Source organism: Thalia democratica, chromosome 4, assembly GCF_965202585.1.
Source record: "Thalia democratica chromosome 4, ktThaDemo2.hap1.1, whole genome shotgun sequence".
NCBI lineage: Eukaryota > Metazoa > Chordata > Thaliacea > Salpida > Salpidae > Thalia > Thalia democratica.
The window spans coordinates 51,082,660-51,096,447 of NC_139168.1; the positions used below are offsets into that span (position 1 = coordinate 51,082,660).

Here is a 13,788-nt window from a genome sequence, read left to right on the forward strand (position 1 = left end):
CAAAAAATTAAAGATTTGTAGCTCATGATATGTTTTTTTAAAGTGTAACATAAATTTTTTTTTTATAGATCAATGAGCTGAGTGCTATTCGGTCAACTAATCTAAATCTTAATATACTCGTTTTGTTCACTTACCTTAACGTTAAGTTATAGAAAACAATATTTAAGATTTAAGCAATTTATAAAATACAAAAAAAAAACATTCATCAATTATTTTCATTGTTAAAATTAACTAAAATTTTGTAAAGAAAAATTAAGAAGCTCTTATCGCCTTAGAGCTACATCAATATTATAAAAATTGTTTTGTTGTATTTTTTACGCGTCTATAACTAATGTAATTAAATTAAAGTTAATTTTCCACTAGAAATAATTATTAACTAGCTTAAAATACTTTTTTCCGAAAAAAAAATGGCTAACCCTTCAGTGTGGGGTATGCTTGCCATATTTTTGACGATGTCATCGTTTTCATATGTTGAATCACATCGCAAGATAAGTCAACGATCTCGCTGTTTGAACACTAATGAAACAATTTATGATGAGAATTTTCAATTTACTTCATTAATAGACAAGCGTAATCATACCCTAGATGAGTACAAAGGTTAAATATTACCTTTTTTGTTTCGAGTAATCTTCATATAAATTTTTTTTTTGTTTTACTTAGAATTATTATTTTTTTTATTGTAAATATTAACTAAAATTTTTAAAGAATTAGAATGCACCGCAAGACCATAAACAACAGTTTATGTTACAATCTACGACCTGGTTTCGTCCTTATTAGGACTCCTCAGAAAGACATAGTCACGCTGAACTATCGTACTACTTATAGAAAACGTGATTAAGTACTTTTGCACTAAAGCGTTAGTTTTGTAGTAAAGCCAAAAATGGTAGTCAAAACTCTTATTGAACAATTGCCTAATAACATCTAAGATTTGCAAACGATTGCCGAAATAACTACCAGTTAATTGATTAAACGAGTGTTTATAATAATCTCACATCACATTGAATTGAACGACTAAACTAATTGATTACACTCAAACCGCTAATTTACAATCCGAGATCTGTATCTACTCAATAATTACCCACCACAATCAGCTTCAATCCATTCTTTTTCTATACGAGTTATTTTTCATCCGATCAGTTTTTATACGAATTAGTTTCTCTTCAAATAAATTCATCTCTACTATGTAGAAACTCTCCGGTAGTCGGTTGCAGAGGTGATAAATAACACTTTATTTTTAGTTCCATTTGCTTTCCAGATTCTATCAGACAATGGTTTGTTTTCGCCTCTGTTAGAAGCTGCGAAAAAGCTAAATGTAGTTTTAAACAATTGATAATCATTAACTAGCAGTCCTTTGAAATACCGTTTCGGCTTAACGTAGTCTGTTTGAACATGTGCTCTTTGGCTCAGGTTAAAAGTCAACATTAGTTTATATATTTTTATTAATAAGAGGTAGCACATTTTATTGAAACCAGTATTTGTTGATATATGTACCTATTTTCGAAGAACTCCAAGATATTATGATATTTATGTTTTTTTAATGTAGACTAATAATAAGAAGCAGAGATGTTTGGAGATTCTGAGATAAATTAGAATATTTCGGCTCAGTTCGTATCATGCATAGCCAAAATATCCGACCGCAATTTGAATAATTTTATAGATCTTTAGGGTTCATAAAATGATTAGTATTTATTAAATCCACATGTGATAGTAATAAATGTTAGTTTTAACAATGACCCAATAATGGTTTTTAAGTAATTCACTTACGTGAGTCTTGTGTATCTTTAATTTTTCTTAAACTCAAAACTATTGTTTTGGTATAAAAAAAATCTTGTTTTTGATCTTTAATATGGCTTTAAACTTGTAAACTCAAAGTGAACAAATCAATTAGTAAACAATTCATTGAACCGATACGGTGAAAATAGATTTAGCTTAAAATTGAATGGAAGGGAAATAGTTGGAATAAACAAAAACAAATTTTATGAGAGTTTATATTGTAAAGATTTTAAACATATCTTACTTATTGCATAACAAGCTTTTTTGTTGATTACTTGTAAAATAATTAAAATAGTTAAAATTATAAATTAAAAATACATATTGTTTTAGGAAATATCTTAGTGATTGTCAACACCGCCTCTTTTTGAGGCTTAACTTGGCAGTACGCCTTTCTAAACGAACTGCACAACTTACCAGATGTTACCGTTCTTGGATTTCCTTGTAACCAGTTTGGATTGCAGGTAGTAATATTATGTAAAAAAGTTTTTGTTCTAAAAATTATGCAAAATAAGTTATTTAATTTGTTATTTTTCTAAAAGTAAACAATAATTAATTTTTACAACCTAAAAATGATTATTTAGGTTTTATAGAGTTGTTAAAGTAATAAGTTTATCAAAAAACACAGTCTATTGGTTTGTTTTTAGTTGATAAATAAATAAAATTTCACGAACAAAATTTGTAGATATCAATTCAATATTATTGTAATACCAACGTTTTGAGCACAGCTTAAAACTTCTTTGTCAATTTTTTTAGGAACCAGGAAAAAACTATGAAATAATGAACATTCTCAAGTATGTAAGACCTGGTAACAATTATGTTCCTAACTTTCCTTTGTTCGAGAAAGTTGATGTAAACGGAGAAAATGAACACCCATTGTTTACTTTCATGAAGGTATAGAAGGATTCATTAAGATGCTCCAAAACTATATGTGTTTTTTAATTTTACTTTTTTAGACCAAGTTTCAATTGTTGTTTAAAAATAACTGGATGGACACGTTTATTGTTTAAAACGAGTTGTAGCAAATTAATTAGTAAATATTTTAAAAACTAAGCTAAAGTAAAGATAAATAAATACCTTACTTTCAAACTTTGGCACTTCAATAAAGATATGATGTTGACAAACTAATGCGTTTTATTTACAAAACAATAAAGAATGAAACAAACCATGTAAAAAGTATTTATGCATTTTAGTTTCAAAAAATATTTTTATAAGTGTCCATAGCTTACAAATCCACAATTTAAATACTGTACGAACAATTTAATTTAAATATACAAAATAGGACAAATGCGATGTAGTCACCGATACATTCCGAGAGAGGAACAGACTATTTTACGATCCTCCTAGACCAAATGATATAGAATGGAATTTTCATAAGTTCATGGTTGATCAGGAGGGAAAAGTGTTTAAGTAAGACTGCTATTTATGGTTTATGCAGTGTTTAACTTTGTATAATACTTATATATTTGGTCATTTAAAAAAAAAAAAAAAAAGAAAAACTACAGATAATTTATCTAAAATTATTCTAAAAATATGAAATTTTTAAGGTAAAACAGAAAACTTTAACGACTAATTTAAAAAAATTTAATCAACTCTAATTTATACTCAACTGACATGAATACATTTTGTATAACTTAAAAACCCGATTGTTTTTATTATATTTAGTTAAGATTACTTTAGAAAATAAAACCATAGAGTTTTGAATTTGTATGTAAACTAATTTGATATCATTTTTTTCTTATAACAAAAGTAAAGTAACCCCTGTTTAAAATAAACTAAAAATATATAATTTAACAAAAACAACAGTTTTCAGAAAAATTTATTCAAAAGTATTGATATTTTCTAGTTTTATAAACAAAAACAATAGTAGCTAGTTTTAAGTTAATAGAGCAAATTTGTTAAAAACACTTGACTGAACTTTATATTATACTTTATAAGGTAGCTTACTTTTAAAAACTACATACTGAGTTAACCATTTCAAATAAAATAAAGTTTATCAGCTTAAATTTTTGTTTAAATCGATAGTTATATTGATAAATATAAACGTTTTTATTTATAAATTGATTTAATATCTTTAATAACAAAGATTAAGTAGATTTAATACAATAAGCGAATTTCATATAATTTTATAAAACAAAGAGACACATGTTTGTTGTAAAACTAAAAAAAAGTCGTATTTAGACCTTAAAAAACAGCATGTAAAGTTAGGTAAGAAAATTAAATCTTATACTAACCACGGTAATGCGTTACTTTGAAATATAAGTATTATTATGAGGCTCTTAAAGGTAAAGTTTTTACGAACCATAAAAAGAAGTTTTATAAATAAAAATATTCTTTTAGTTTAGTATTAAATTACACGTTGAGGAATATAAAAATAAAGCTGAGTTGTTTTAACAAATTAGTTACTTTAAAAATTAAACAAGTGTGTTTTGTTTATTGTTTTAAAGACTTATTGTCGATAATATATCCCGTTTTTGGTACAAGCATGCGATTTATCTGTTTTTTTGTATCAAAAGCTACATTACTATGTCTAGCTTTAAACAACGAAATAAAAAAACTTTGGAATTTACGTATACCCTTTAAGATAAACAAACATATTGAAAAAAAATTTTTAACTGATTATATTAACTTATAAACATACAAACAATGCATTTTTCTACGTGTAAATAATTAAACTATATTTTACAGACGCTACAATCACAAAGTACATCCAATGTCCGATATGATATTAAATGACATTAAGGCGCTTCAAAGAAAAAAGAATAAAAAAAGACAAAATACATAAATGTTTACAAAATTGCTTTGTATAAGATATGCTTGTTATGTCAATTAATGATAAAACTAATCGAAAATCCATTTTGGAAGGATTAGCTTTTGAATGTTTTAAGTAAATTATGATCTTCTTTGATCCTTTGTGCAGTTTGTGATCTAAGTTTGAAATAATTGCTAAACTTTTTGACAGTACATATTTCATACAAAGTAAATAAACTTTACAACTTCAGTTGAACTTAAGTAGACAAACATGTAAATAAACTAACTGTAATGACGATACCAAACAAATGCTTTAAAAAATTGAAATGAATATTTTCGTAATGTGCTACTATAATTCTTTTAATTAAAAAAAAAAAAAAACTTTCTAAGTTTTTTAGTGATATATACCTGAAAACTTTAACACTTGAACCTGGAAACTAACATTATTTTAGTGAATAAGTAAACATGTCAAAATCAATTTTAATGGAACACAACTAGACTAAATACTAACAGTTACTTTCAAAAAACTGAACTCTGATAATTAATATTGTGAAATAAAAAATATCAAGTATATAAAAGTTTTTAAACTAACAAAAAATCTTTTGTCGCTATCTAAGCTTCTACTTATACAATTTAGGGGTCTGGTTTAATACTTATAATTATACTTATACATTAAACGTAGTTCGAATCTGTGATAATGATTATATTTACAATGAACTTGCGAAATGAAAAGATGATAAAATACTGCACAACATTACACTAATAAATCAAATTATCAATTCTTTTAAAAGACGAAAATACTCGAATCAAAGAAACTAAAAAACTAAACGTTTAAACCAAACTCAAAAAGTGTTCTAAAATCGGAATCAACTCGACAAACAATATTGAAACTAGCAACAACATAAGTGCGGCGAAACGCCGCACTGGCTTCAGTTTACTGCAACGCAGTAGAAACTAAAAGCCCCAATTACGCGCGATATTCTTAATTTATACTCGCTTGAGAGAAAAGAAGAAAATAAAAAAGAGACAATTACCGCGTAAGCGGCACATTTCCCCTTCTTACCTTCGTACTTTAAGAATTTTTTCTTGGTTTTCTGAAAAAAAACATTAATTTTTATTCATTAACACTTGTAAGAATGCTTAAAACTCCCTATATAGAAAAATGAACGAAAAACGACCGCCGACTTTTATTTCGTTAGTTTAAAAAGCATTACTTTACTTTGAAAATTCTATAAATCAGTTTAAAATACACAAAATTAATAAAAATATGATACAGTTTTACAAAATGACAGACAAATGTAAAAAGTTTAAAAAATTTCTTCACTGCTGGAACTCGCTGCACCCTTGTACATCTCCTCGTCGTTTGACCGGTTTATCGGTTTATGCTGATCCGTCTCCTGGCCTCACCTAACGGTCTGTTGGCGCTACGGAATCCGTCTCCTGGCCTCACCTAACGGTCTGTTGGCGCTACAGAATCCGTCTCCTGTCCTCACCTTAGCGGTCTGTTGGCGCTACGGAATCCGTCTCCTGGCCTAACCTAACGGTCTGTTGGCGCTACGGAATCCGTCTCCTGTCCTCACCTTAGCGGTCTGTTGGCGCTACGGAATCCGTCTCCTGGCCTAACCTAACGGTCTGTTGGCGCTACGGAATCCGTCTCCTGTCCTCACCTTAGCGGTCTGTTGGCGCTACGGAATTCTCGGATCCGTCTCCTGGCCTCACCTAACGGTCTGTTGGCGCTACGGAATCCGTCTCCTGGCCTCACCAAGCGGTCTGTTAGCGCTACAGAATCCTCTGATCCGTCTCTCCGTACATCTCCTCGTTCCTCTCCTCGTACATAAAGCTCAGTCTCCTCGTACCGCTCCTCGCCGATTCGTTTCTCGAGCCGTTCGTGCGAAAGTCCAAATAGAATGTACGTAACATTACTTGATTTCAATTTTAAAAACAAGTTAAAACATTTAAAAAAATTAAATTTACAAACTTATAAGCTATTAGTTAGCAACATTACTAGTCAATTAGTTTATTTATATTTTAACTTTAAAGTCTGTTATGTTTTAAAATAGTTGAAAAACATTTATGGCTCCAATTAATACGAAGTAATTCTCTACAATATTTAACATAAAAAACCTTTCACATTTTACACGAGTTAGTTGACAAAACAAGCAATTACATGCGTCTCAAAAGTTTAAACTTCTTTTCGTAAAAATATAAAGCCAGTGAACTTGTACTGATTTAAAAAACTTTAATATTCCTACAAATTTTAAACAAAATTGTTTCTTATTTTCAGATTTTAAATACCAGGGTAAGACATTTAATAGCTCGAATGACCTCGTTAAATTTTTTTTTTTTATAAGTACGGTTAGATTTAAAACAACAAAAAACATGCCAATAAAGTTTGTTACAAGCAATTAACAAGGTCATTGTCAAACAACTGCAAATATTACAGTTCAAAGTTTGAACATAACATTGTTGCTAAATATAAAATAAAATTAAGTTTAATAAATTTAAGACATTTCACTTTATTAACCGACTATACACTCGAAAACAAGTTTTAATAAACTCATACAAGTATTTTTACAGGGACGAACGAAAAACAACAATGTTTTTACATGCAGTTTAAAAAGTTTATTATCCGTTATAGTTCAAATTAAAACGATTGTCTGAAAACAAAAAAATTAAACTTTACAGTTGCTAACTTTTATAGACGTTTAAAACTCTTTATGTTTTAAGAAAAGTTTTATTATTAGAAGCCTTTAATATTATTCTGTTTTAAGTGAACATTTCTCTTTAAATAAAATGTTTAAAACTATTAAATGATATTTAATTAATTTATTTGACGAGACGGCGGAACAACTTGAAAACGAGACTTTTATTTCAACTTGCTCGTACAAGATTTAAAATTCACTTTAAAAAAACGCTTTAACGATGAATTGCGATAATATCATACACCACCAATACATTTTAGTTCTAACACATGTCGATTAGCCTTTCCCAAACCACTTTAACATAAAATTAAACACAATAAAACTAATTACCATTAGAAAAAAAACAACTCAAATCTATCACAAACTCGAACTACTTAGTTGTTTTTCCAACTAGAAATTTTAAACTCATTTTTATAAATTTTACAGACCTGATGACTAGGTTAAATAAATGCCATAAAGTTTATCGAATTTATACTATTATTAAATCAGGTTTATTCCACTCTGTCCCCATGTCACCATCTAAAAAACGTAGAAATTTTAATGAAGGTATCTGTGTTCAATTCCAGCTATAATTAACTGGACTTTCGGGTCATCATATCGCTATCTGAGCTTCTATTTATACAATTTAGGGGTCTGGTTTAATATTATAATTATACTCATACATTAAACGTAGTTCGAATCTGTGATAATGATTATATTTACAATGAAATTGCGAAACGAAAAGATGATAAAATACTGCACAACATTACACTAATAAATCAAATTATCAATTCTTTTAAAAGACGAAAATACTCGAATCAAAGAAACTAAAAAACTAAACGTTTAAACCAAACTCAAAAAGTGTTCTAAAATCGGAATCAACTCGACAAACAATATTGAAACTAGCAACAACTTAAGTGCGGCGAAACGCCGCACTGGCTTCAGTTTACTGCAACGCAGTAGAAACTAAAAGCCCCAATTACGCGCGATATTCTTAATTTATACTCGCTTGAGAGAAAAGAAGAAAATAAAAAAGAGACAATTACCGCGTAAGCGGCACACTTTAAATAATCTTTTTAACTATAACTCCTTATTCTGAACAAAATCCTATATCATAAACTAAAAAGTTTCTTTGCTTACAAGTATTATAATTAGGCTGCTTTAAAACAAAGAAGACTAGTTGGCCTGTCATGTTCTTCTTTAAAACGTTTCTAAGAAAATTTAATAGAAAAAAAGTTTATTTTGAATTAATTTATAAACTATAATCTATCACTTTTTTTTTATTTTGTGTTATTTCAACTAAAATTCTTATAAACCAAAACAAACTAAGTATTAAAGAAAAACAGTTTTCTTTACCTTATTAAAATACTTAGCTCAAAACAAAAGGATAAAGTTAGAATTTTTAAACATAAATAACTTATCGTTAAAAAACAACAACAGAAAAATGAGTTTGTGTATTTTTATATAATTGTGAACTGACAGTTTTATTCAGCACTTCATACATTTCTAGTGGTTATATAAAGTTTTAAATAAAATATTTATTTAAAAGCAAGAGTATACTATAGTAAACAAATTTTCCCTTTTTGGTTATACTTCTTTAGGTTGAAAAATATTATTAATAGATCACACCTTTAAAAAGCCTTGATTAAGAGACCTCTTGCTCTCATATATAAAAACAATATTTATTCGGACTGTTATCAGAACTGTACAGTGCGTAAAGTTTTAAGGAGTAACTTTTATACATGATCGAAACTTTTGCATGATAAGTTTTTACCTTAACCTTTAATTGACAACCTGAGAAAATATTTAATTGTGCAAAATATATCCTTTGAAACTCTAATGCAGTTGCACTTAATAAGTAACTTTATAGTTTTGAAAATACATTTTCATTAACACCAATTAATTTTTTATTAAACAATGCAAAACGTACGTTTTTTTTAAGTAGTTAGAAGATAAATCTTATAAATAAAACTTTTACAGTAACTAAGTAATGTAAAGTTTTCAAAATGCTGTAAATAATTTTTATATCATAAAAAGAAAAACTGAAAGTATTAAATATAGTTACTAAAACTTATTTTTAAAAGAACTTAATTTAACAACAAGTATATATATATAAAAAAGTTTGCAACAAGTTTAAGAAGAATTAAAGTTTATATATAGATAAAAGCAAGAGTAAACTTTAGTAAACAATTTTTTCGTTTGTTGTTATATTTTTATGGCTATCAATGAGACTATCTGTTTTATATAGTAGACTTTTTCTACTAACAACAGTTTTTAGAAATTTTATATAACTTTTAAATGTTTGTAACTGTTTTGTTACTTCAGGAGTGTTTTTATTTTCTATTAAAGATAACTTGTTTAAAGCTAAGTTGTAACTAGACTCCATTAGATTAACTGCTCTTTCATAGTTTCCCTGTATTTCAACTATAAATATAGAATAGTTTAGCAAAAAGCAAAGTTTTGTAGGATTAGTAGGTTTCATTACATCAGAAACTTTTTTAGCATTTAAATAAGCCTTTAAAGCGCCTTCAGTCATTTTCTTAAGACGATTAGACGGAGGTATTACTTCGCACAGATATCTGCAAAAAATAATCAGTCAGTCGTTATCTTTAAACACTGTCATAACAAACTATGTACACTATAATGCATTTTTCAATTTAATGCTAATATACTATTTTTTTTTAAATATATTGAACTTTAATAAATACAATAACTAAACAACATTTTAATCACTTATTAAAAAGTTATATAAAATTAATTTGTTTGTGTTTTTCAAGAAAACAAAAAAAGTTTAATGATTGATTTTAAACGTTTTACTTTTGCCAACTACAAAAAAAAATTTAACAGCAACAACTAATTTTTAAGCTTTTTTTTGAAAGTTAACGTCGCCTCACTATTTTAAATTTACAGCACATTTATACGGAGTTTTTATAATGCAGATGGTAGCACTTAATCTAAGTGCATACTAAGATTACATTACATATTCGTAACATACATAATCGTAAACATACATATTCGTAAATTGAGTTTTTTAATTAAAAATAGAGAAAGAAGTTAGTTTTACTTAGTACATTGCAAACTGTTGTTGTTATTCGAAAACTAACTTGTTTCGTTTGGATTTTATAAGCAAACATTACTAACATTTAAATTTTTTTTAAACATTAAAGCTTTATAAATTGTAGTTGTGATAAGATTAACACGAAAAAGGAATAATCAAAAACTTAAACCAGATTTTTCTAGATCTGTCTAAACTTTTAAAATTTCTTTACCTTAATTATAACCAAAGTCACATGTTTGTGTTTAAAATACCACCCTGATCTTTCTAATAAGCTTTTTTCATTTAAAACCATTAATAATAAGTTGTAAAAAATATATAATAAGTTTTACTTTGTTTATATGATTGAAAGAATTCTAACTCAACTTCATTTATATTTTTTTGTTTTGTAAAATTATCTAACTACCCATTATTCAAAATTTATTCAACATTTTTTAAAAAATTTAACTACATTTATACCAATTTTCTATCAATTTTTACACAGTTTGTCATTTTTAAACTATGTTTATTACAGAATCGCAGTTTGATAACCCGATCAGCGATGAGACTGGGTAACTGCTTGATTATGTAATAAATATATTTGAGTCTTAAACTTAACAAATGTTCAAATTAAAAGTAAAATTTAGTGTTAGCTAGTTTAACTTTCTTTTGTATTAAACGTTAACTATACTTGACCGGACTCTTAAATTTGTGTAATAGTCTTATTTAAGTCGTTAATTTTTTATAACTATTGATATAAACATCATAAGGCAATAACCAATTTGATTTATTTGTAGTTAGTAAAAACATCTTCAAAATAATTTCAAGGTTTTATTGTGAAAGTAAAAAATCTTAGTTTTTAATAGTACAAGTTCTTGTTTTGATCCAGTATCAAGTTTTTCAAATGGCAGTTCGTAGATATTTTACTTGCACTCTTATTTTGTTTAAAATACTAGGTTGAGGCAGCTATTAAGCCTTATTAAAAATAGTTTTTGTTAGTCAATAAAAAAAAATACTTAAAAAAAACCTAGTAATTTCTATAGGCTATTTAAGTAGGCAGATATAGTATATGGTATGGTGTTACAAAAGTAAAATGATACGTTTTAAATACCGTGCATATAGAAGTTTACAAAGAATTTTCATTTTGGTAAACCGTTCATCACTTGAAAACATTTTGTTAAATAAAACGAAAGTACTCGTGAACTAACTAATTTAATAAAGACGGTGATATAAAACTGTATTACATTTTGTCATTATGTAATAAGATAATTAGTAAAATCAGTAAAAACTTACTTTTAAATCAAATCACAACACTTTAAAAAATATTATTTAGTTTTCAACATATGAACAACGGAATTTTTTTTTTGTTATTACTATTTTTTTTATAAGTACAGACATGTTAGTTGTTTTCAGATTGCAATTGATACTCAATGTATATAAAATAGTCCAAATATTTAAAATAAATTTTAGTAAGTTTAATATTTCTAAATTTTGTTAGTTAATTAAAATATAATTTTTAAACATTGAATGAAATCACCGATAAAAGTCAGCTTGCATTGTATAGTAACAGCACAACCCGTCCTTAGGAATTCCAGGACTTGCTTTCATCATTACCTAAAAGTTGCACCTAATTTATTTTTTTTAAACTCTTGTATGTAAGAAACTATTTATGACAAGTCAAAAAGAAGTTAAAATGTTTTGATTTTTATAAAGTTTAAAATAAAAGACAAAACTGTTTTAAAATGATACTATTGTAGGAGGTTTATACTTAGAAAACGTTTATGTAAAATAAAAACCGAAAATAAAAAGGAAACGAGTAATTTTTGTTTATATACTTTGTGTCGAATATGTTATACTAAAATGGTATTTATTGTATTATGTTGAATCAACAAAAAATCTATGCTTAAAGTTTTAAATTAATTTTTTAACAATTTAATGAATTAAAAAGTTTAAAACTAAATTTTTGTAAAAAAAATATACAGTTATAAATAACAAAACATCCACCTCGCTAATGTTTATGGCCTCTTCACACAAGCTTTCTATTTCAGATACAATTTTGTTGTAGAGTTTGTTAAGAACATCTATTTGTTCCGGACTTACTTCATTTCTTATCAAATTAAGTTTCTTTAAAGACCTACGTCGAGGGTTTACAGCGTATCTGTAAGACAAAATTAAAAGATTCTGCTGCTCACAGTCTAATTCCCTACCTAATTCCGTCAGCACTTTCATATCTTGAAGCATATCATCAAACCGTAACGCTGCTTCGCTTATTTTAGCATGCAATGTAAGTTTTGCATCCATTTTCAAAAAATTACTCCAACTTTAATATTTTTTGCGTTTTAATAAATTATACGTAACTTTTTTAGTATAAAACTTTATTATCATTTTGTTTTATGATGATTTTTAATTAATTTAAGGGAACTATCTAATTCTATTTAAGTAAAAACTTTTCTAACTGATTTGTTAGTTTGAGGTGAAACTTTGTGTTACTAGAAGTTTGTTATTTATGTGAAATAATTTAAGAAAATTATACATGATAGTAAAAAATCAAATAATAGTAACATCACAAAAAAGTGGTTTCTAAAGATAAAAACTTAAACTCAAAAAATTTACCAAATCATATTATATCAAACATGAGAACAACTTTACCGAAAACACTGTAGGTTATATAAAGTACTTACAAACTAAAGCAGTTATATTTTAATGTAAATCAAACAAGCTTGTTTTTATTATTACTTAGTTTAGTTATAGAACGACAAAATAGACGCTCAAACTATTTGGTCTTAGGACCTACTGCACAAAGAACCTTTCGTTTATCGACAGTATTTTATTTTAAAGTTAAATGATCTTATTTTATCAAAAAAAACTTTGATTAAAAAAAAAGAAAATTTGTCGTACAAAAATCATTTTAAACAAAATGAAAAGACATAAAAACTTTCAAAAAAGTAAAAAATTAGAATATAACTCTGAAAGTTAAGCAAAATTTTGTTTTATTGGTTGATATAGCTAGAGCAGTCGAGTTCACGGTGTGCATAAAAATATTTTACTTTGCACAGTATGTTTAGAAAGGTGAAAATGCATCTTTAAATGAAGTTTTTTTTCTACTTTTTCTAATTGAAAAACTTATTATAAAATAAATTAATAGTTCTTAACACGTTATTTACATAGTACTCAGTATACCGTTTGTGGGTCAAAAAGTTGACGCAACTAAACCGTTCACAACTCTACGTCTAAAACACTGCCAGTTTAAACGTGAATTTATAGCATAAGCTCGTTCGTCAATTAACTAGTAGCAATATTTCATCTAACGTCAGCAAAGCTGAAGTTATTTTTTCATCTAGACTATGTATGCCTGGCGAGTCCTAATGAGGATAAAGGTAGGTCGCAGAATGTTGCGTTGATTGTTGTTGAGATTGTACGGTGCCTATAGTGCTTGCTACATATATCTTTGGCTGTTTACTTCTACTGATTCCAACTTGCTGTTTTTTCGTTTCATTGTTAAATTTTGAGTTTTTTGTTGTGTACATAGGTTTTCTTCTTTATCAACGGTTA

The 13,788-nt window shown here is 26.9% G+C and overlaps 1 protein-coding gene across 1 annotated transcript; it reads left to right on the top strand.

Annotated features, from left to right (window-relative positions):
• The first annotated feature begins 407 nt into the window (after nt 1-407).
• Nucleotides 408-3,184, top strand: LOC145833434 (glutathione peroxidase 3-like). The gene is made up of 4 exons (XM_082940612.1): nt 408-597; nt 2,104-2,234; nt 2,527-2,664; nt 3,053-3,184. Exons 1-4 carry the CDS (start codon nt 408-410, stop codon nt 3,182-3,184), a joined length of 591 nt encoding a protein of 196 aa, XP_082796738.1.
• The last annotated feature ends 10,604 nt before the right edge of the window (nt 3,185-13,788 follow it).